The 24,651-nt window shown below is 42.5% G+C and overlaps 1 protein-coding gene across 1 annotated transcript in view; it reads right to left on the bottom strand.

Annotated features, from left to right (window-relative positions):
• The window catches only part of DOP1B (DOP1 leucine zipper like protein B), a 94,862-nt gene that overhangs the window by 9,812 nt on the left and 60,399 nt on the right, over positions 1-24,651 (bottom strand). Inside the window, exons 21-28 of the mRNA XM_065403664.1 lie at positions 22,976-23,164; positions 20,002-20,127; positions 18,268-18,402; positions 16,455-16,510; positions 15,440-15,544; positions 15,281-15,347; positions 12,649-12,793; positions 1,981-2,063 (exon numbers count right to left, since the gene is read on the bottom strand). Coding sequence (XP_065259736.1) covers positions 1,981-2,063; positions 12,649-12,793; positions 15,281-15,347; positions 15,440-15,544; positions 16,455-16,510; positions 18,268-18,402; positions 20,002-20,127; positions 22,976-23,164 — 906 coding nt within the window. The remainder of the gene's footprint in view (positions 1-1,980; positions 2,064-12,648; positions 12,794-15,280; positions 15,348-15,439; positions 15,545-16,454; positions 16,511-18,267; positions 18,403-20,001; positions 20,128-22,975; positions 23,165-24,651) is intronic.

The following is a 24,651-nucleotide window of genomic DNA, read 5'->3' as shown; positions in this document are numbered from 1 at the left end:
CTGGGGAGCGGGCAAATCTGTTTCTCAAAGACACAGGACAAGCTGACACCTCTAGACAGGTGTAACCAAAGCTCATGGGCAATTACCTATCAAGTGGCCACTCATGGGCAAGGAAGGGGGCAGGAACAAACAGATTTGCATCTTATCAAACAACAGCACAGCTCTTTCACCACCAGACTGCTGGTCTTTGTCCACATGGCCCGAAGGAACGTTCTCTGGGAATAACTCTAAGGAAAATGCATTTCAAAGGGTGACTGGACTACAAAAGTGAGGGGGCAAAAACACCCCAAGTTCTCTCACTATCCATCTCTCTTTTTTTCACCTAAGATGACAAAAGAAACAGCCTTTGGACTTTGGGGCCGGATCTTCAACTGAGAATTTGATCAGCAATGTTACTGGGAGCATGTGGTAAGAATTTTATCTTGAACCAAGTCTAGTCTGCTAAGTTTTAACACTAGGAAGTGTTTTATCTTTATTTCTGTTTAACTATTTCTGACTTTAGTGCTTTATACTTGTACTCACTTAAAAACTCTCTCTTTGTAGGTAAATAAACTTGTTTTATTCTTTAATTAAAACTAATTCAGGGTTGTTGATTGTGCGGGTAACTCCATTTAGGGTAGCAGACAATTGTATATTAATTCCCTTCAAGGGGCAATGGACCTAATATATCTGGACTGTCCAGGAGAGGGCCGGATAGTACAGAACACAATTTTTTGCAGAAAATCCAGGACTGGGAGTGTGGTGGGGTCACCTTGCAAGTGGTAACCAAGGCTTGTGGAAGCCAGAGTGTGACTGATGTGTGGCTGACAGGCTGCGGCTAGACACAGACACTCAGGGTGTTGTCTGCATACTGAAAGGCTGTTTGTGAGCAGCCCAGGTGGGAGCTACAGCAGCAAAAGCATTGTGAGGCACCCAAGTTTGTGGGGAAGGGGTGACAGCCCCTCACTGGTCTGGATTGTCTCCTGGCATGTCCTATCATATTAAGCTGCAATAGACACTTTTGGAGAGGGAGGAATGTTAAACTTCAGAAAAAGTCAAAAAGGAAAACGGTCTCACCTTCACTATCAAACACCAGAATAAACCCAACACCTTAGTTTAGCTGTATCAATTGTTAACCACTATATAGAGAAGAATGGCAAGCATCTTGTTAGCTCATATGCCTGACTCCCATAAAGCTTTATGAAGTAATGCTAAGGGACAGTTGTCATATAGGCCCAGGACTCCCAGCGTCCTTCCCAGTTCTGTTAAGGGAACTAAAAGGTAAACCTAACTTTGAGCGTATTAAACGTATGTAAGGTGTGCTCTAAAAGCAATGGAAATGTATCTATTTTTACAGCTGCAGAAGGCACTTTTAACTGCATATGTGCTAGCAAATATGCTTGGTTTCAGTGCTTGAATAAATAGGTTATGAAATTGTAACCAAGACCATGAGAAAAGACTAAGTGGGTAAACAAACATAACTGGAGGAAATGAATTCAGTACTAAGCATGAAACTTTGCATACGTTATAGTGAAAAATAATGGAAAATTACTCATAAGTGAGCTCTGTATTGAGTATAGAACAGAACAATATAGGGGACATGAATCACTTTGCTTGTGTACAGGAAATGTTACCTTACGGTCAAATTTGTGGTTATGATTGGATAATGTATGTATGTAACCAACTGCAAAGGGCAAAGTGAAGTAATTGATTAGAAAGTGTTACATAGGAAACCATAAACTGTTTAAGTACACAAACAGCTAGGGTATAAAAACCCCACCGAATTGCAACAAAATGGGACCAAATCTGCAAAGCTGTCCCCAGGAAGGGTAAAGTATCAATCTTTGCTTGTGTTCTGTATAGTCCTGATTAATCTTAGATGTATAGTCTTTGATTAATAAATTGAGCTTGATTTGAGGTCTTGTTGGTCAGTGATACAAATTGAATCCCTCTTACAATTTTCTCCTACTTAAGGAGATGTGTAGGAACTTTATATCTTACTTCTGCAAGAAGAGAGAGAGCTTGAACACTGTATATTGAGGGAGCAGAGGCAGACACCATTGAAGATGGTACTAGTGAAGCATCTGAAAAAGACAAAATGTTTAATTTGCATTTTGAAGCAGAACTTATTGTGGAAAACCTATACGTTTCAGGAGTGGTTTGGTTCCCATCTGGGTTATACCTTGCATACTGAGATGCAGTGAGGTATTGCTGGGAACCCCTGCCAGCTTCCATAAGAACATAAGAACGGCCGTACTGGGTCAGACCAAAGGTCCATCCAGCCCAGTATCCTGTCTACCGACAGTGGCTAATGCCAGGTGCCCCAGAGGGAATGGACAGAACAGGTAATGATCAAGTGATCTCTCTCCTGCCGTCCATCTCCACCCTCTCACAAACAAAGGCGAGGGACACCATTCCTTACCCATCCTGGCTAATAGCCATTAATGGACTTAACCTCCATGAATTTATCTAGTTCTCCCCATATGCATGCCCACTCTTGATCTTACAGGGATTATACATTATTAGAGGGCTTATTCCTTCACCCGCTCACTTCCCCATTTTTTCTCGCATGAACAGAGAGCAACAATTCCCAAAGTCCGAAGGTGCAAACAATTCAATGTTTATTGGGATGAACTTCCAGCAAGCATGATTCCAGTTTCCTTTCTCAGTGTCCCCCTTCCCAGCTCTGACACCACAGAGTCTGGCCTGTGTCCCTGTTCCCATTCCCCCCACCTTAGCAAAACATGATTCCAATTCCCCCAGCCCCATTCCCTGTTCCCATTCCCCCTCCTACTTCCTGACTGACTGCAGACTACACCTCTACCCCGATATAACACTGTCCTCAAGAGCCAAAAAATCTTACCGCGTTATAGGTGAAATCACGTTATATCGAACTTGCTTTGATCCGCTGGAGTGCGCAGCCCCGCCCCCCTGGAGCGCTGCTTTACCCCATTATATTTGAATTCGTGTTATATTGGGTCGCATTATAATGGGGTAGAGGTGTATATAGTAAAACTTGAGTTCTGCTTAGCTATACCTTAACCAATCATTTTACTGAAATTTAACTAACCAATCCTAACATATTGTAACATGATTATCTAACCAATTATATCCCACCACCTTAATTGGTTTACACCCAACAAAATTAATTATACAGCTGACAGAAACAACCACAGAACCAGAGATTATACAGACAAACAATAGGGAAATGGGGTCTACAGTGATAGAACAAAGAAATGAGGAGTTCACATCCCAGCTATTGATAAGTGAGTTCTTGCCAGACAGGATGCTATCAAACTAAGTTTCCTTTTACATCTTCTAGACTCTTCCCTTTCTCTGGAGGTGATAGGAATATCAGGACAGGATTGTATTCCTAACAGCCCAACAGCACCTTATTTCAATGTGACTAGTTTGGAATGTAAGGATGTGACCATACACTTCCCGTTTATAGCTGCCTCTGCTACTTAGCCGAAGGCCTTAGCCTAAGAACAGGGCCTCAGACTGTCACAGTGAGAGAAGGCCCTTACAGTGGAAGACAGTGATTTTGATTCTCTCTTTTATACCTCTATAACTAGCTAAGTGATAAGAATACACCTAAATTCTTAAAGTATAGGCCTTTGCAGACAGGCCTGAATATCTGTATCCTAACATACATTGTATCATTTTAAACTTCCTTAAAGCCATAAACATATGCCAGTTTCCAATAAATAGGTGTTAACAGAGCTAGCATGTCTGCAGATACAAGCTTCTATCCTCAGATCTTTAAGTTACAGGATTTGAAAAAGAAGAGTAAATGATCAATTATTGGAGATAGGCATCTATGAAACCAATGCACTGTCGGTCACATTTACTACCATTACACATGCGCACTGTACAAGTATAGATGATTTGAAAATTCTGCAGCCTCTATCTGTGAATGCTTTACATTTGGCAAAGACCTTAGGAAAAATGAAAAATGGACTAGAAAACACTCATTCAGCAAAGTTCCTTAGTCAAAAAGGGGCATACTTTTCACAGCTGATTTGAATGGATTTATACCCTCTGAACCAAGGGTATAAAAGGCAACATGTACTGACCTGCAACTTCCTCTCCATTTCCTACTCTACTGCGAATCAGGTGAAGGTCCAAGCAGAAGGAAAGAAGGGCAGATCGTGGACCACCCACAGGGACCACACATCTCAAAGAACTTCAGTGACTATAAGGCAAGTAACGCTCCTTTCTTCAAGTGCTGGTCCCTATGGGTATTCACAGTGGGTGACTCCAAAGCAATGCTCATCAAGTCGGAGGATGCAAGAAGTGTTCTGCACCACAGATCGTGAGATCACTGAACCAAAAGAAGTTTCCTTGAAAGAAGCTTGAACCAGGGCATAATGCCTAATAAAAGGGGAAAAAAGAAGCAGCAGCAGTGAATGCCTAATCTGCTGCTCTACAGATCACAGAGAGGGGAATTCCCAGAAAGGAAGCCACTGAGGCAACCTGAGCTCCAGGTGAGTGAGCCGTGATAGTTTGAAGGAGGGATGCAGCCTGAAATCAATTTATAGAGCCTTTGGGAAGACTGCTTCTTCCTTCATACCTCTTGGCAATGGAGATGAATTCAGATTCGCTCCGATAATTATATAGCATGTGTGGGGGTTAAAACGGACTTTTCTGGATTTTGCTTGAAGTCCCAAGGAGTGAAAATGGTGACTGCAGCCTGCACTTCCTGATATGACCATCCCGTGAGCAGCCAATGCTCTAGGTAGGAACCTACTGGGGTATCTTGTTGGTGCACGTACGTTGCCACCATGACAGTACCTTTGTGAAAACTCTCGGTGTTGCAGAGTAGCACTTTGTATTGGAAATGCTCTAGAGGCCCACCATAAAGTGCAGGGTGAATGTCTATATGAAAACAGGCATCCTTCAAAACAGAGGGCCGCAAACCACTTGCCTTTGTTCAGGGAAGGGATTATGGAGACCAAGGTGAACTGAATCCTGAACATCATATGATGACATTTAACTGTCAGAGGTCCAGGATGGGTGGGGTTGGGAGTGGGATGAGAAAATATGTGGAGTGAAAGCCCTTCCCCCTATGTTAAGAGGGTATGGGATCTATTACTCTTAACTGGATTACGGAGTTCACCCCCTGTATGAGAATGCTCTCATGAGAGGGGTCCCTGAAGAGAGACAGGGAGAGGGTTTTTGGAGAAGGGGCAGAAAGGAATTCTATCATGTAGCCAGTCGACCTGATGGCCAAGACCCATTTGTCCAATGTGATATGCTCACACATCAGGAGGAAATGGGCCAGGCAGCCACTGAAATGGGTGGGATGAACTGGCTATGCGGAGACTGGCTGGTGGCACTCAAGCATCCCATCAAAATGGCTTCTTGGTATGCAGATTAGTCTGAAGAGGGGGCGACGGTAGTGTGGCATGTCTGCTTTGCTGTACCCTCTGGCACTTCTGAGGGGGCTCATAGGCCCTCTGATGACAGAAAGACTGAGGGGCTGGGTGGTACCCATGAAGATGGGGCTTAGAATATTTCCTGTTTGGTGCCAGGAGCGAAGGGCTGCATGAGAGGGAAGTGACTTGTCTGTTTTCTTGCTAAGCAGGTTGTTACTGGAATCACTATGGGGAACACCAAGGATTGCAACCAAGAAGCCTGGCTCATAACTACCAAGGTTGCCATGGAGCGGGAAGCCACGTCCTCTCCATCGAGTGATGCTTGGATGGACAATCCGGCAACCAGTTTCCCTTCGTCCAGGATGGCCTGGAATTGGGGCCTATGTTCCTGTAGTATCTTATTAGCAAATTCTGACAGTATATTTGTAATTAATATATTTGGACATTAATTCCTGGTAATTTGCTATGACAAATAGGAGGCTGGCTGATGAAAAGTTCTTTCTAACAAAGAAATCTAGTGTCTTGGTGTCTTTGTCTGAAGAGGCAGACCTAGGCTGGTGCAGCTTATTTCGCTCCATAACAGCCTGGACCAGTACAGAGTTCAGATTAGGGTGTGAAAACAAATATTCTGCCCCTTTGGAGGGAACAAAGTACTTCTTCTCAGTCCTCTTAGCCTTAGCAGGCTCTAATATGGCTTCATTAATAGGGACCCAGTCTAGAGAATATCCAGGAGTTTATGGGTAGGATCCTGAACCTCTTCTAGGGGGGACTGAAGAGTTTTTGCAACCCTTCTAAAGAGGTCCTTCTATTGCCTATAATTGTCTGATGGTGAGAGGGTAGTGCCACTACCTCATTTGGAGAGGAAGAAAATAGTGCTGCCAGCAGACTTCTACAAGGCACCCCTGGGGGACTGAGGTTCCTCTCTGGGAAGTGAAGATCTTTTAATGCAATGCCCAAGACCTTACTAGTCCGGGGCCCAAAAGTATGAATCCCAGGAGCCCTGTATGGCCAGTGGGTATGTATCATAAGGATACATAGGTGCTGGAATTAGGGGTGCTGGAGGTGCTGCTGCACCCCTTGGCTTGAAGTGGTTTCCATCATATACAGGATTTACAGTTTGGTTCAGTGGCTCTTAGCACCCCCACTATAAAAATTGTACCAGCACCCCTGTAAGGATATGGAGGCGGGCCTATGGTGGGTACCATCGGCCCCTAAAAAACACATTCCTGCCAACTGCACTACTGGAGCCATCTGGGAGGCTCTGGAAGCCCTGTCTGGGCTGTTGTCTCATATCAGGACCACCAGGGGAACAGTCAGTGCTGCCTCCTGTTCATCCAAGGAGTAGAAGTCATTTAACTATTGGTGGAGCGGACAGTACCATCTGCCAGAGACAAGCACTGGTGAGTAGGACACCAATGGTGTCAGAGTCTCCACACTGCAGCTGGTACTTGGAACTGGCAAGTGATGTGCTGACTGGGTAGGGATGTCCCTTGATAGTACTGGGTCTGAGAGGATTGGGAATTTGGGATTGGTGTAAATCACCAGATCCTTGGGAAGGGCACACTGAGGCCTAGCTGGAGGAGCGCTGATGGGAGTCTAGGGTCGAGACCAGAGGTTCTCAAACTGGGGGCTCCCTTCCCCCTGGTGGGGGCATGGAGTGTATTCTGGGGCCTGAGGTGTGTGAGAGAAGCTTTAGGGGGAAAAAAAAATACTGCCCATTTTACCACAGCAACGAATAACTAGCAAAGCTGATTCCCCCAAACATATCAGGTCCTCAGACATCGCTGTGCATTTGACTCTAGATGGCATGGTGCCTTTTGACGGATTTCTGTTAAGTTTGCATAGCATCATACAAAATTGTTGCCATCTGTGCATTAACCAATGCAGTGTGTACATTTAATTGTAGACGTCGACCACAACTGTAGTTTTGCTTTTGTTCTTATTACAATGGATCACTGGTTCTGTTTGAACCAATGCCTTACTGTTTTAATATTTAGTGAGTTGCATGTTTTCGTTTTTAAATCGGTATATGTACTTGTCTGATGGAAGGGGAGGCATAAACTACTACAGACACAAAGAAGGGGGGCACGATCAAATAAGTTTGAGAACCAATGGTCTAGACAGATCCTGTGGTTTGAGCATGGCAGTTTTCTTACAGTGCGGTACTGTCAGTATAGAGCAGGGGCGGGCAAACTTTTTGGCCTGAGGCCGCATCGGGTTTCGGAAATTGTATGGAGGGCTGGTTAGAGGAGGCTGTGCCTCCCCAAACAGCCAGGTGTGGCCCCGGCCCCCACCCCCATCTCCTTTCTCCCCTGCTTCTCACCGTCTGACGGCCCTTCCCCCCCCCCGGAACTCCTGGCCCATCCAACCCCCCCCCCCCATGCCCTGATGGCCCCCCCGGGAACCCCTGCCCCATCCACCCCCCCGCTCCCTGTCCTCTGACTGCCCCCAGAACCCCCACCCCTGACTGCCCACCACCACCCCATCCAATCCCTCCTCTCATTCCTGACTGCCCCCCCCCCCGGGACCCCTGCCCCATCCAACCCCCCTTCTCCCTGACTGCCCCGCAGGACCCCTGAACCCATTCAACCCCCCTGTTCCCCGCACTCTGACCACCCCGACCCCTATCCACACCCTCGGCCCCAACCACTCCCCGAACTCCCCTGCCCCCTTACTGCGCTGCCTGGAGCACCGGTGGCTGGCGGCGCTACAGCCGCGCCGCCCGGCTGGAGCCAGCCACGCCGTCGCCACCATGCAGCACAGAGCACCGGGTCAGGCCAGGTTCTGCAGCTGCGCTGCCCGGCTGCCCAGAGCATTTGTGCCGGCAGCACAGTGCCCTGAGGCTGCGGTGGAGGGGGGCCCAGTGGGGCAGGGGCCGAGCCTCCCGGCCCAGGAGCTCGGCAGGAGGGTCCTGCGGGCCGTAGTTTGCCCATGTCTGGTATAGAGGATGAACAATCCCTTCTGTCTCTGGGTGGTGCAAGGATCAGTCCTGCATCTTTCATAGACTGTTTTAGAGCACTGGTAGTTCCCGGTACTATCAATGCTGGCCCCTGGTCCCTGTGAGCTCCAGATGCACCCACACCAGGGAGAAGAGTCTCATTTAATACCAAGGGGAGAAGAGAAGCAGACTTTTTTTTTTTTTTTTTTTTTTTTTTTAAAAAGAGGACTTATGAGGCAATTTATCCCTGTTTTTATGGGGTTGTTCACCGTTACCCTCCTCATACCTTTGTTTAATTGAATCTTTGCACTTGTATGGGATTTTATTACACACACACTTGGCTAAAGTAAAGTTTGTGTAAAGAGCAGATGCTTAGCAGTTGTGGAAAGGCTTTGAAAGATGGCCAGCTGGGTTGGAAATACTGGACTTGGAATGTGGCTTAATTGGAAACACTGGATCTGGAATGCGGCTGAGAAGATAAGAGGAAAGTCTGAAGAAAAGGCCCCAATTAGCAAGGATGGTTCCAAGCAATTTTAGCAGAGAAAAGGATTCAAGAAGTAGTGGCTATAGTCACGTAGGTTCAGTTTATTCAAGTATAAAAGAGTGATCTCTTAAGAGTGTTTGTGGCTAGTGCCTGTGTAGTAGTAGGATTTTATGTTTGTATTTTGTATAATTTAGAATGAAGGATAAATAATAATAATGTAGCATGCATTAAATGTACTGGTGTATGATTTGACCATATCCTGCCAGCCACCCTTTCTGAAAGCAGAAAGGAATGGCCTAATGGGCCATTAGTAAAGATACATCAGCCAAAATCTGTGTCTGAAGCTGATTTTAAGGCAGTGACAGACCTTTAGGGTCACCACTTTGTTGTAGGTTTAGCATTTTAAAATAAGTAAAAGAATGCAATGATTATTTTCTCCTGCATTGCAATTTGATGTTTTGGTTCAAATGCTATGTGTAAATCAATCCCGTTTTGTGTGTGAATGAGGAATGTGTGTGTTAGAAGATAAGCGTGAAGGCCATCACTGGACCAGATGGTCTAGGGAGGAACCGAGGACAGATGTATGGGCGCCAAAAGATTGCAACACGCCCCTATTGAAATGTCAGAGGAGGACAGATTGACGACTCTAAAGATGAGAAAGGCATCTATCAATGGGGACAATATAGCTGTGATCAGAACCAGCCTGGGATAACTCCCTGAGAGACTTAATGAAATAACAAGATAAAGGATGAGAAGAACCATTTAAGAAAACAAGCACTCAAACGACAATTGATTACAGCATGATGGTGCAAAACTCATTGGTCCCAATGAAGGAAAATCACTATATAAACAGGGTGCCTTCCATGAAACTTTGGGTTCGTCCTGGCAAGACTTCCCCGGAGCATCGTGTCATGAACGACAGAACCCGGCTCCTACCTACCCGTGATCAACCTATCTGGCCACTAGATTGATCCAGACTCTGGACTGGTAACTATAACATTGACTGGAGGGACTCTGTGAGTGTGAGTGTGTGCATATGCTAATTGTTGTATTTCCAATAAATGCAGTGTGTTGCCTTTTCCCCTGAAAAAGATCCTGTGTGCTTCTTATAAGCATAACATGAGCCTGTCCAGTTGGAGCCAGCCAACATGGGTTTGAGCATCCTGGGGCTAGCCCTGTTGTAAGTATCTGATCAATACATATAACAGCATGTTACTGTATAGATGTGATAATTGCTTAGGCATTCAGGGCCCATTTGGAACAGCTATATAAATATAATTTGACCTCTGGATTTAATAAAGGAATTTATGGTTAAGTTGCTGTTGTGGTGGTATACTGTATTAATAAATAAATTACAACAACAACTCTACTGCTTGCTGGAGGATTTCGATCTAGAGGGCACCAGTGTCAGAGAGGCGCTACACAGAGGCTCAAGTCAGTGAGAAGGGGAGTGGGAGAGCCCAGGACCATACTGGGGCCCCATGACAGCTTCATTACATGCTTATGGAGCCTAAACTCCAGCGACTGCCTGGTAGAAGGGAAAAAGGAATGGCGGATGTCACATTTTGAAGGAACATATGATTCCCCAAGGTAAGTACGTACCAGCTCTCGTGGGAGTTGCTAACCAGGAAGACCCAGGAACAGGCAGACAAGACCTGAAGCCTGGAATCTGGGGCATACTGGGTGCCCTGAACAATAAGGAACAAGGGGGGAGTGAACCCCTGAACTAGCTAACTAAATTAACTAACAGCTAACTAGCTAAAGATAAAACTGTTTATACACTATTTACAAAGTTTAAGTGGGAGCGCTAGAAAGGCTACTGACACAGAACATGGTCTGTTCCAGACCATGAAGAGGAGAAAGGAACGGGAGAGGCAGTCGCTCTGTGAGACCTTTATGCCCTTGGTTCAGAGTATGAGGAGGAGTAGGGTACAGGCACCAGATCAATGAACACTGCTGTAGTAAGATGAGGCCCTGAAACATAAACCCTTGCTATCAGAGGCCTGAACTAAAGTAATGGTCAAGTCTTTGCTAACATAAAGCAAAGTTAAGCTGTGAGCCAGAGGCAGGCCCTGCTCACAGAAGTTGGCAAGAAGGCAGCTGCTAATTGCACGTATACACATATCTAAAAGGTATCAAGTACTAATAGGATGAACATGTGCCAGGATGGCACCAGAACATTCTGGTACGAACACATTCCACAGAGATAATGAGGAACAGGCTGGCCCATCCTAAAGACAGGGTCAAATATAATTGATAAGAGTTGTTTGTTCGAATCAACATGTACCAGGAGAGAGGCAGCACCCCAACACGCAGAGGGGTTGTACCTCAATGCATCAGGAGTGATGTGTAACTTGTTTGTACCTGTGTATAAGAATGCATCCCTGAGTGGATGTCTTTGTCTAGCGTAGGGGGCAGTGGACAGTCCCGCCACTGACTGAGCTGGTCCATTGTCAGGGGGCACATATTCATAGTATGTCCTGTAGAATCTGCGGGTAACTATTACTGTGCTTCCTTTGACAATAAACCTGGCTGGGTGCCTTTGTACCTTATCAGAGACTGTGGTCATTGGGGGTTCTCTCGGGGTCTGCTGTGTCAGCTATCTGCGCAGAGCCCGGGCAGCACACAGAGGGAACACATTCACGCAGCCAACTTATCAACATTGGATAGAGCAGAGCACCACGCCGGTGATGTCTGACAACAACTGCTATGGAAGAGTTTTCCAGTCTCAAGTGCATGTGCAACCACAGTGAGTACCCATAGGGACCAGCATTTGAAGAAGAATGTAGAATTTCCTCGATTTCTAAAGTTTAGCTTTCATTTAAGAAAAAACTAAAACTGTATAATTCTTTAAAAAGGAATTTCCCAAAAATATTACAGTTATACCCTATTAACCTCTTCTCCAAATAGTTGTTTAAAAACTTGGTATTATAATAAATCTCTCACTAAGCAGCAATTCAATATATGTAACCAAAACATGAAAAAAAACACTGAAGTTTAACTTCTCAAACCTGGGTGCCTACTGTTTGGCTTCTAAATCCACAATAAAAAGTGTTTCAATTTTCAAAAGGTGCCAAGCACCCAAAGCTTATACTGACTCTTAAATATCCAAGTCTGAAAATGCTGGCCTTACTATTTATATAGCATTTTAATTCTCTCACTCTCCCCCAGGTGCTGCATGAACAAATCAATTCTCACAACCTTCACCCCTATGAAGTTGGTACGTATAAGACATTTTACAACAACGGAAGGAAGCAAAGAGGTAAAATGATTTATTTGACTCCTTAGAGTGAGTGACTTGCAGAGCTGCAATTAGAACTCGGGTATTCCTGGTTTTCAGACTTGTTCTTAGACCACACTAGAAAAATGCTACCTCTTAATCGAGATCAGTCAAAAAAATTGGATTTCAGTATTTAAGTATGCAAGAAAAAAAAAATCACCCTCTTACAAATCAGAAAATTTACAGATTATGTTCAATAAATGGCAACATATTTTACCATTACAAAAGTGGTTTCTATGTACTTTTTGACCTTATTTATAAGGATCGTATATAGAATGCATTACACATGTGTACATTAATATTTCCCTCCAGTATAGTGCATGTAATGTACAGATACTGATTGAATGCCATTTAACATATCTGAATTTTTACTTAAATGAGAAGATAACATGCTCTTTTGGTGCACATTAGTTTTTTTTTTTTTTTTTTTTTTTAAATAGCAGTTCATTCTCTTTAGTAATTTGTGGTATGATAAAAATCATTTTCACATGAGCACAAAGCCAGATTGTCACTAAACTTTATAATAAATGGTACAGAAAAGTGACAAGAAGGTCAGAAGTGACACTGGATCCTTAAGAAACAACCTTACCATACAAGTCATCTTCAGCACTGGATTCAACTAAAGAGATCTGAGGCTGGGCTTTCACCTCCAGGTTTCTGCTCAGCCAGCTAGTCTGTTCCAGGGAGGAACCAGCAACATTCCCCACAGCTTCCAAGATTTTTTGGGTCACCTCCTGAAAAGTAATCAATGCAACACTGTATCAGGTGAAAGCTATTGGGATCTGGCCAGCCCAAGGATGCTTTTGTTTTATTTGGAAACTGGCACAGTGTTTTGTACCTGGTACCATATCTGTAGGTATATGGAGGTGAGTAACAACAAACAGAGCAGAGAGACATTTATCAGCACTCTGCAGGTAGTAAAGTGTCACTCATTTCATTTGGTAGTAGGCATGAACAATGGAAAAAGAAAGAAAAGCTTTGGGTTAGAGTAGATTCACGTACAGGTCTTAATCATACCTTTACATGGAAAGGTCATTATGTACATGTGTATGCATGCACACACATATCTGGGCTAAAACATTAATATAAAAGAAAATTCATCTATGATATCAAAAAATACCTAACACTATAATTAATCTACTCTTGATGACTATCCTTATAATCACAACAGGAAGGGGGACTTTTTCCCTTTTGACAAACATTCTCTTCAAGTGTGGCATAAAAGCTAAGCACTGGAGAGAGAATAGCAGAGTCAAAGATTAAAAAAGGGAGAAACAAGCAACCTATTTCAGTTTTTCACTTCCTGTGTAGATTGGCACACACTGAGCACACACAAGACCAAGTCTGTTTAGAATGTCTTCATTCTTTCCACTTCCTCATTTGCTTTCTGGGCGTTTAAAATTTTAATGATTTACATTAGCAGTTTAGTAGAATCTAGGTCACAGAAGGCATGGGTCTTGTTGCAGACTCTGCTGTATTTTCAATTTGATTGGGAATCCTATTGCTACCATTACTCCCTCTGACAAGTTTCTTTTTTCTAGCTTGAGCCAGGCTAGATGATGAGTTTATTCTTTATGGATCTTATCTACCACTGCTTCTGTGGCCATCAGGATAAGAGTGCACAACCGGAGCATCCAATAGGAATACAATAGTATTGTTGTTAACGAGATAATCAGGGTCCACACATCCCAATGGTGAACAGGAGGTTTGAATCCCAAAATGTCTCTCACAACATTTTCCCTCATATACTTTGACGGGCATCCTTTTTAGGTCACAAATTTGAAACATATTAGAGGATTCATTCTGACGATAATTGATAAATTCACAGGTTTCAACTCACTGCGTATTTCCCTGATTGTTCAGAGTATGGACTCTTACCTGGTTCTCCAGATTTCCAGTCTTTTACCTGACAAGTTACTATGTTTTAAGAAAGAGTTTTTGTCCCCTGAGGTTTCTTAACTTTGTCTCCTTGGAGGGCCACAGAATCCAGCTGATCAAGATATTTTTCAGTTCTAGTGGAGTAATCATCCAGTCGGTTCAAATGAAGATTGCAAAGTATCCATTATACTGCATTAATAAGCAGTCATCTCTCAAAGACTTGTATGTTCTGAATTTGTTCTTCAGATTTCCAAAAAAATTGCATCAGTACCCTCTATTGTTCTTTAGGCTCTGAACTGTATGGTCTGAAAACCTGTCTGCTTTTTCCTTTCCCTTCAGCTACAGGGCTTCCATGTGGTATTAAATTAGATGGGGATGTTGGTTACTAACTGAGTGATTTAAAAGTGTCGTTTTATTTTTTGGGAATTCATCTGGCCATATTTCAGTCTTCCCATTGTAGGGTTGGGCCAAACCCTACTCCCATGTTTGAGCAGCAGAGCTATTCACTGCAGGATGGAGACTCTGGTTCGGAAACTTCAGGTTTCCCTTCCAAGGCTGCCAGAAAAATCAGATCATTTCTTGATAATACTGTAAGAAGCTAGGCATTCACTAGACAATTATCTTGCTGGCCAGTTTATGAAGCAAAACTGGAGGAAGTCACTCTACCATATCTGCTGGGCAGCACATCTCTACCATATCTGCTGGGCAGCACAAGCACCACAATCACAGCTATCAGAAGGTTCACTTTTCAACATTTCATCTCAAATTCAGAGCCAAAGATGATTGTAACAAGTTTGTGGTGCTTCAGCTATCTTGGCAAAACAGTAGGAGAAACAGTAGGAGAAAAGAATCCGTCTCTAATCCTCATCTTTTTTCCATAATAGGTGAATGGATAAACAGTTGTTGAGATTGCCAAAGCCAACTAGGGGACATAGCTATACAGCTCCCGTTAACTTCAATGGGAATAGTGCACCTAATTCTCCTACTTGGTTTTGAAAATTTCAATGATAATGCAAATGAAGGGATGTGGTGACATCATATTTGTGTTATGAATTTAAATCTAAAGGATGACATCACAAGAGACACTCAATCTGAATACAGCTTTGGCCAATCAGCATCTAACATGAGCCATGTTAGAACTTTATCAAAAATATACAAGATAATTTGTTAGCTGGAAGATTATATTTTATGCATTCTTACACACTTACTTACTGGCTTGCACCATGCCCAAACTTTCTCAGAGTATGCGGATGTTCAGACATGGAGTTGGTTTGGGCTAATCTCGGTTTAGAATGAAGAGTGCGGTGCCAGATTTGTGAACTAAAAGTGTATGTATACAGTACCTGCAGGTCTTTTTGATCCTTTTTATTTTCCAGGTTAGGAGTTCTGGTCACAAAGTCATTCAGAGTACTGTAGGAAAAAGAATTCATTCCAAGTTAGTAATATGGATAGTTTTACTCAATCTATCAAATCAAACCAAACCACCTTGTTTTGTGCTATACCTCAGAAGCAGGAAATATCCAGGGGGAGCCAAGTTCAATTGCACAGATTCCTTCAGCACTCCTAACAATGACTGAAAGTTCTCCTGCAGGGCTGAGACAGGAAGTCTGCCAAAAACAACATGCAAGTCTGATGTCAAACAATACATCAGCCATACACACAGATAGTGCTGGCTCTAGGAGCTTCCCACCAACTTTAGTCTTCTAGTTCTCCCCAAGTCTAATTAACTACTATCCATAGTATTTGTGTCTAAGTACCATGATATCCTGTCAATGCACGATGACATTTATATTATCCTATCATTCTATTAGTGTGTTGATGTATCGAAGTCAAAACAGTACACAGAATTGACTTGGGTTGTCCTGCAAACTAAAGCTAGGCTTGGAGCATATGGAATATGCCAGTGCTGTGAAAGAAGAAGAGGGTCTCCATGAATGATATAATGAGGAGAAGGCTTTGCAGACTAAGATCCTAAGGTGTTCCATGCATACAGCACAATGTATGCTAAGAAGAGTTTTGATCACCCCCATGCTGTCTAACATGATGAATGCAGAGTATAAATTGGAAACACCAGGAGCCCTCCCTAAGAAAGCCTGGAAGGGAGATTAAGGAGGAGAAGTATCCATCCTTCATACACTTTTCCAGCAGCTGGGAACAGTGTTAGAGCTGGAGAAAGGTAATACAAAAATTTCAGCATAATGTCCTGACAACAGTTTGAGAAGGTTACAGCATGCTGTTGTGTCTGTACAGGATGACATTGTGTCACGATGATACAAACACCAATACATCAATGCAATCACAGAACATCACGCCACACAGTAATCTTATGTCTGTCGTTTGACAATGTAGTGGTTGTCCAGTTCTGCTTCATTAAGCACTGATAATGTAGAGGTTAAGGTTTCCTGTGCCAAGCAGCTATGAAGGTCAAAGTAAAGCTAAAGTAATAATGCTAGCTGTTAGTTGCTGAAATAGCATTTGTAGCTAAATGGAAATCACTTTATGGAACAACCTAGTTACCTTTGAATGAAAGCATAGCTGAATTTCAGCACTGGGATATCCACTAGAGAAGATTTCTGAAAATAAAACAAGGAATTACGTTCTTGCTTTACAACAAAGTGAAATTTAAGCTGTTAGAGGACTCAATGTTCCATGTGAGACTTGCTTTTTCCCCCCTGAGAGCAATCTGTCTCCCAGTCTGAGACTGATAGGCTGTGCCTTGTCTGTAGATATAGTACGTAGTTCAGAGCTTTTGCTAGGGAAGTCGAATAAAACAAGACGCATCCTTTCTCTCCACCAGACACATTCTTCCAAAGCTCTAGAAACACTTATAAATGAACCTCTCTGCATGATAACAAGGCTGGCTTAATTCAAAGCAAGCTTTGTTAAACAGCAGAATCACCACAGAAGCAACCTCACTAACTAGGATAATTGAAAGTCATTGTTATGCCAAACTGCTGTCATGAATCTGGGAAGTGAAGTTTTGTAAAAAGCTCTGAAAGCTACATTTCCTGGATAACCAGACCAGATGGCAAAGGTCTCTAAAAGTTCCACTTACAATTTTAACAGTCTTATTTAATAAAAAGGAAGGCCCTCAAAAAGTTTTACTAATGAAACTACTACTTAATGAGTTTTAAAACACTCACTAGGATTGGATTTTGTTTAAAGCATGTTTTCTGTTTGATAGGCAGGATGATTGTACCAATGTTAAGTATCTATTTCTGTTATGCTGAATTACAGACACATACACACAACTGTACCTTAAAACACACATATTTACTCTTTCTAGGCATTTATTTTATGCAAATTACTCAATTTGAAGGGAAATATTGGTCCATCATAAAAACCTGAAGAATTTTGGTGTCTGTTTTGTAAATTCTGTTTCAAATGCTTGCTCCAATGTTTCAATGGCTTAAGAGTACTGGGACATAGTTTAGGCCTCAAATTAAAGAGGACCAAACCTAATATGAAGAGAAATATTTTGATGTTTGTTAAGATTTCAATGAAAAAGTTAAATTTTATTCAGTGTTTGGAGCCCACACAGAGCAGCATTGTAGTACACAAGAACCAGAAAGTGAAGCTACTAACCAAAATACTTAGTTCTTATATTGCTCTTTTCTAGCTCTTTTCTTTCTCAAAGTGCTTGGCACATGTTTGATAATCTTGAAGGGAAACTTAAAATTTAAATTATCCAAGCAGAGTGAAATGCAAGAAATACAATAGGATAAAAAGGAAAAAAATATGTTAGATACTTAGAGTTATTTCATTTTTGATAATCTGAACTATGAATTTAAAATAGATGGAGCCAGATCCTTGTGACTTGCCCTTCTGTATCCCAGAATGGAGTGGGGCCAAGGTGTTTTTTACACTGGAAAGGCCCTAGAGCAGCCTCAGGGCAGATGATAACCCCACTACCCCAGGCTGTTACAGCAGCTAGTGATCAGACAGACACAATGGGTCCCTGCCCGTGCCCCCTTTGCGGAGGGCAAGGGGGCTGAAACCACTATACTCGCCTGACGAAATCTGGAAATTCCTCTATGCTGGGAGAATGCACAAGAAGTCTGTTACACTGGCTTTACCTCAGCTTTGCGCTGCCAAAGTAACACAAAACAACCAACGACTACTCTTGTAAAATGAAAATCAGAAACTGTATACACATTGAGTACACTTTTAACCAGGTACAGAATATGATGAGGAAACAAATTCTAATAATTACCAGTAACAAAAAAAGAATAATGAATGTTGAAAACCTCTCTCAGGTTAGCAGAGATTTTTTTCAGGGACACCTTGGAAGAAGGAAGACAGTAAAGCTGAATATTATTTTAGCAGTTACCTCTTCGCCTTTGATTTGGGATGGTTTCTTGACAACTTCTTTTACCAGCTGTAATATAGTGTCAGTCTTCAGAGTGTTAAGTGCACACACTAAGTCCACAAGAATAAGCTGAGATGCACTAGCCACTGGAAGAATCTAAATGACACAAACATCATTAAGTTCAATGTACCAGGGAATGATGGAGGAAAACAGCATTTCACACTATTAACCATGTGCAAACTTACATATGAAACTCAAATAGGTGAAAAGGATCCCGGAGGGGATCAGAGTTTGGGTCTCATTCACTCTCTCTCTGCCCTGCCCTGACAGGCTGGGAGCACAATGAAGCAATGCACTCAGACTAAGGCAGATTAGGAAGAGGGCTTGTACTTAGTAACCATGTTTGGCTCCAGAGGGCGCTTCCTCTAACTTTCCTCCTCTGGAAAGGTTTCTGACCTGGAGTCTTGGACAGCAATGGAGGAAAACTGGAATTGTCTGGGCTCCAACAACTCAAAATGGCTTGGTATTAAAGTGCCGGACTTGGCTTGGCACATAGTGCTTACTGATAATCGTTCTTTGCATCTATGCATGTAAGTGGAGCTTGGTATCCAAGAGCTTTTCCTTTGCAGTTGTTTCTAAAGCTGGTCAGAACATTTTCATCTAAATGTTTAGTCAAAACATGCTGTTTCAAAGCCAAAACATTTCATAGAGATTTTTAGTTTCAATTACGTGTCTGCTGGAAAGGGTTTTGCGATTCCCGTGTGCTCTTTGTTCAAGTCTGACCAGAGAGAGAGAACGCACTGAAAAGTTGAGCTTTTCAATCTGAATACAGCTATTTTGACAATTCCATTTTGCAAAAGTGTTTTTGTTGCAGCGTGGAATGAAAACAAATTTTTAAACCTTGAAAGTAGTCACAAAAGAGAAAGGTCACTCTCTGGACAGCTGTAGTTATTTAAATTTGGAATAAGGTTTTAAAATAGATTGTAATAATGTGCAGAATGAGTCTCTTGTTTTAGTTTGCATATAAATTAAAAAAATAGTATTTAAGTAACTTTTCTATTTCCATTTCCAACACCAAGTATTTGACCAATGTAAATAAGTTCTACTATTTTATAAAAAATAAAATTACTTTTTCCAGAAAAGTGGAAGCCAGTAAGATTTTTTTTGTCATGGGAAATTTATTGCAAGAAAGATAAATTCTTTATCCTACAATAAAAATGGTTTAAGGCATTTAATATTTAATTGTTTAAGATATTGAAAAAAACCCATATAACTCTGCAGATATAGAGTTAAATGTAAAAATTCATTGATTAATCTTCCTCAGCAGCAGGCTGGCTGGCGAGACAGACACCATGACTTCTTTTCCCCCCACAACGAGAAAGTCCTAAAGTCGTCACAGGTTGTGTTACAAAAGTCGTGCCCCAGACAAATGGTCTCTTAATTCTCTAAGTAAAATATTTTCTTCTTTCAGTATTTTTCTTCTTCAACATGCAAACACATTAAAATCTTTATTTTTCCTATTTTGATTATATTTGTTCCATTTACTTATAGTCTTCACATTTTAAATTTTAACCATTATATTGAATTCAAATTCTTATCTAATGGCTTGTCTTTGTCACTTGTACAACAAAAACAAAACAAAACCAAAAACCAAAAACAAAACATGAGGGTCTTCGCAGTAAACCTAGGAACAAAACCTCTGTCTTTTCATGAGAAAAGAAACGATCATATGAATTAACATTTCTTTAACTTCACCTTTATTTTACTTTGATTCTTATGAGCTTTTTTGCTGTTCCACACTGCTGCTACTGCTGATATTAACTGGACTCCAAGTTGTGGCGTCAGTGGATTCAAGAAATCTAAAATTTTATTTTTTATCGTCTATAAAAAAAAGATGAATATGTTATTGCTAAACATTGTCAAAAATGTTCAAAACTGATCTTCATTGTTTATTTGGAGATTCTTTGGCTTTTTAATGTGATATTCAGAAGTTATACTATCATTAAAGAACAGTACTATATACTTTTGATTCAGGTTAATTTAGATGATTTCCCATGGGTTCATTCTCCTCCCTTATTAAAAAGGTGTGATTATCTCAAATCCTGGAAAGCTAACAACAAACATCTATTTTTCCATCATGCATATTCTCTGCCCAATCATTGTTCATACACAGTACTTCCTCATTATTATTAATCAATGTCTGTAAAAGGAGTGGGGGGAGGAGGAAACTAGTAGTATATATAGAATGACAAACATACAATATTTTAGAAAGAGTAGAGAAATGGATGACAATTTAGTAAAGGAGGACAAGATGAGGAAATTAGTGATGAAGGCAATATAAGAATTAATGGAAAAGTGAGTTTTCAAGGAGGGAAGAAAGGATTTGAAGGACATGAGAAGAGTGGTAGGGCCAGCTTGGCCGAGGAGCAAAAGGCTATTCCAAGAAGAAAGAGAATATATATTAGGAAACTAAGTACTATGTTTAGAGGACAACTGGAACACTAATTTTACATTTTCTCATTTGCTTCAATGGACTCTTTGCTGTCTCCTTCCTGTAAGAACCAAAAGGTTAAAGAGTATAAGAGCTCTTCAGTAAACCAGATTTTTGACTCAGATTCCCAATTCTTCTGACCTGAGTGGCTTATTGAATGATTCAATATTCTTTGTATAAATGTTATCAAGTTCAATAGCTAAGCAAAAATGAAGTAAAGAAAACAAAGGATTATACTGCAATCTAAACGAATGATCAACTACCACAATTGTCTAAAAATAAAACAAATCAATGAGTTAAGAAAAGTATTAATTTAATATTAACTCTGTTGGGGTATGTAAGGGTTAAGTAAAGACCTGGGTAACCGCTATCATGGTAATAGGGAGTAAGGCACAGGCAAGCACTATTTCTTCGCTTGATAGATAAAATTGCCATCCTTTTCCCTTCCCTTCTGCTTGTTAAGGATAGATAAGCGTTGCAGCTGCATAAGGAATATGGTTGTCTGAAGGATACCCTTTGTGTGGAAAAAGTGTTATCTCCCCACTCCCTTCCTCTCCCAGCTACATAAACGAGCTCAGGGTCATGGCCCCTTCCTCCCTCCCCTGTGAACTGCTGATTAAGGGAACTTCTGGCTACAATTACTGCAAAAAAATGCATCTTCAAGGTAAAAATGTCTGTATAATATGCTTAATGCTGTAAACAGTAAATAGGGGCGGGTATAATTATATTCAGTATATAGCTATTAATATTCATTATATGGGCGTTCATATTATTAAATAAGGGTTTTGGGGGTGTTGTAGTAAATGTGGGTATTTACATATTAACTTAGATAAAAGTGTCATGTGATTAATTCGGGGCTTACTCGATAATTGGGTCGAGGGGAACAAGTACTGCAATAAGGAAGTCCGTTTACTCAATCCACCTCTGGGTCCTCCTGCTCCTTCTTTCCATCTCTAACAAACTCGTCAGTTAGTTCATTGAATGAATACAGTAAACAAACAATCTGTACAAATCTGAAACAAACATCCAAGGAGGTAGCTGTCTGGCTATATCCCCCACTAAAAACAGAAATCCCCATTGCCCCCACAACTTTCACCCATGGCAATATACTCAAAGGAAAAAAGCCCCACAAAATTGGTTTCAAGCAAGTTGCCCATGCTCCCCAGTGGGGTAGACAATCACATCAATGTCTAATGGAGGGCCTCAACAGGCCCACAAAAAATAAGTAATTGACAACAAAAACACAGCTTTTCACCCAAACTTCTCATTCACCCTCCAATATTTCTTAAAATAAAATTTAAATAATATCTATGACAAACTGTCACATCATTCTTCTGCCCACAAAAGATTTGGGAAGCTGGCAGTTACAGGCTGACCAGGTGAAAATTCAGATTGGTTTCACTGGGCAAAGTTCTCAGCTCATTCAGAAAATAAAGACTAACTTCAATACAATCATTTAAAATTAAGATAAATTTATACAAACTCTATTTCTCATATGCACTACTTATCTTATCAGTATCAGCTATCCAAAAACAAGTGTAACAGAGTGTAATATTAAGGGGAAAATATGCAATGTGCTGTGTCACGTTTATGTCGTCATCAGCTTCAAAACTCAAATGTTGGTTTATATGGCAAAAATCTCATTACACTTCATAACAAAAGCAGAATGAATTCTAAATACTTAAGTAAATGAAAGAGCACGCATAGCTCAAGTTCACTCCAGACAAGCCAGAAACTGTGTTCACTTGCATCTCTCAAACTCATTAGGACAGACGGCTTGTTTCTGGGTTGCAGTGTTTTTATTTTGTTTTTGAAAGAGTCGAGAAAACAAAAACAAGGAGAGGAAGAGGATTTAATAGAGGGGCGAAAAGCATATGCTTATACGCCCCTCTATTAGCATATGCTTTTCGCCCCTCTATTAAATCCTCTTCCTCTCCTATGTATGGGGAAAAGGGGGCAGAAAAAAAAAAATCACCAAAAGGCAAATTAATTTTATACAAATGGGGCATCAATTTAGGTTTGGAAATCTGCCACTTTGTAACTGACTTGCTCAAAAGGTGACAACCCTTTTAGAATAGGGATTCTGCACCTTTGGCCAGGAACATTCTCTGCAGCCTATAAATTTCAGAAACTGTAAAACTACTTTGCTGTTTTGAGAATGGCAAAACCATATACAATAACTTTACACAAAAGGTAATGGGGGGCAGGGGAGAAAGAGTGCTTGGAAAGGATTCCTACTTTGGTTGCCTTAAAGTATACTGAAGAAGAGCCTTTGGTTGCTCCAAGAAAGTCAGTTGGTCTTTTTTGAGAGTCTTCCTTTTTTATAACACTCCAAAGAAGGGCCATTGTGTTAACAATACGAGGCAATTCTTCCAAAATGGCATTCCTGGCATTTCTCAGGTTTGCGGGGTCAGATATAGGGGACACCTAGGAAAACAGAAATATCTATATTAAACAACATACTCTGTGGACAAACACTCAAGTATATGCAGATTCATTATTCTTAACATTGTTACACAATCTTTAGTGCTGACATCTGCTTTCCACCCAAGAAGTCTTTTGTAACAATAAATTTTGCAAAACACTAGATCGTTCAGCTGTTCTGTTTATGAACTTTATTATCACTTACAGAATGGGTAAGTATGTGTAACTAGAGCAGGGGTAGGCAACCTTTCAGAAGTGGTGTGCCGAGTCTTCATTTATTCTCTTTAATTTAAGGTTTCGTGTGCCGGTAATACATGTTAACGTTTTTTAGAAGGTCTCTCTCTAAAAGTCTATATTATATAACTAAACTATTGTTGTATGTAAAGTAAACAAGGTTTTCAAAATGTTTAAGAAGCTTCATTTAAAATTAAATTAAAATGCTGATTTTACGCCGCCAGCCTGCTCAGCCCGCTTCCAGCCTGGGGTTCTGTTCACCTAGGCCTGCAGTGGGCTGAGCGGGGCAACTTGAGGTCAGGGCAGAGGGCTGGGGTGTGTGTGGAGGTGCAGGGCAGAAGGCTGGGTGTTGGGGGGGACTCGAGGTCAGGGCAGAGGGCTGGGGTGTGTGTGGAGGTGCAGGGCAGAAGGCTGGGTGTTGGGGGGAGGTCAGGGCAGAGGGCTGGGGGGTGGGGGTGCAGGGCAGAAGGCTAGGTGTTGGGGGCCGACTCAAGGTCAGGGCAGAGGGCTGGGGGTGTGTGGAGGTGCAGGGCAGAAGGCTGGGTGTTGGGGGGGACTCGAGGTCAGGGCAGAGGGCTGGGGTGTGTGTGGAGGTGCAGGACAGAGGACTGGAGTGTGTGTGGAGGTGCAGGGCAAAAGGCTGGGTGTTGGGGGGAGGTCAGGGCAGAGGGCTGGGGTGTGTGTGGAGGTGCAGGGCAGAAGGCTGGGTGTTGGGGGGAGGTCAGGGCAGAGGGCTGGGGGGGTGGGGATGCAGGGCAGAAGGCTGGGTGTTGGGGGGCGACTCAAGGTCAGGGCAGAGGGCTGGGGGTGTGTGGAGGTGCAGGGCAGAAGGCTGGGTGTTGGAGGCGACTTGAGGTCAGGGCAGAGGGCTGGGGGATGTGGGGGGTGCAGGGCAGAAGGCTGGGTGTTGGGGGGAGGTCAGGGCAGAGGGCTGGGTGTTGGGGGGAGGGCAGAGGGCTGGGGTGTGTGTGGAGGTGCAGGGCAGAAGGCTGGGTGTCGGGGGGTTCAGGGCAGAGGGCTGGGGGGTGTGGGGGTGCAGGGCAGAAGGCTGGGTGTTGTGGGGGAGGTCAGGGCAGAGGGCTGGGGTGTGTGTGGAGGTGCAGGGCAGAAGGCTGGGTGTTGGGGGGAAGGCAGAGGGCTGGGGTGTGTGTGGAGGTGCAGGGCAGAAGGCTGGGTGTCGGGGGGGGTTCAGGGCAGAGGGCTGGGGGGTGTGGGGGTGCAGGGCAGAAGGCTGGGGGGTGTGGGGGTGCAGGGCA

Source organism: Emys orbicularis, chromosome 1, assembly GCF_028017835.1.
Source record: "Emys orbicularis isolate rEmyOrb1 chromosome 1, rEmyOrb1.hap1, whole genome shotgun sequence".
Classification (NCBI taxonomy): Eukaryota; Metazoa; Chordata; order Testudines; family Emydidae; genus Emys; species Emys orbicularis.
Note: the sequence above shows the minus strand (reverse complement) of the source record. Positions and strands in the feature narration are given on the sequence as shown.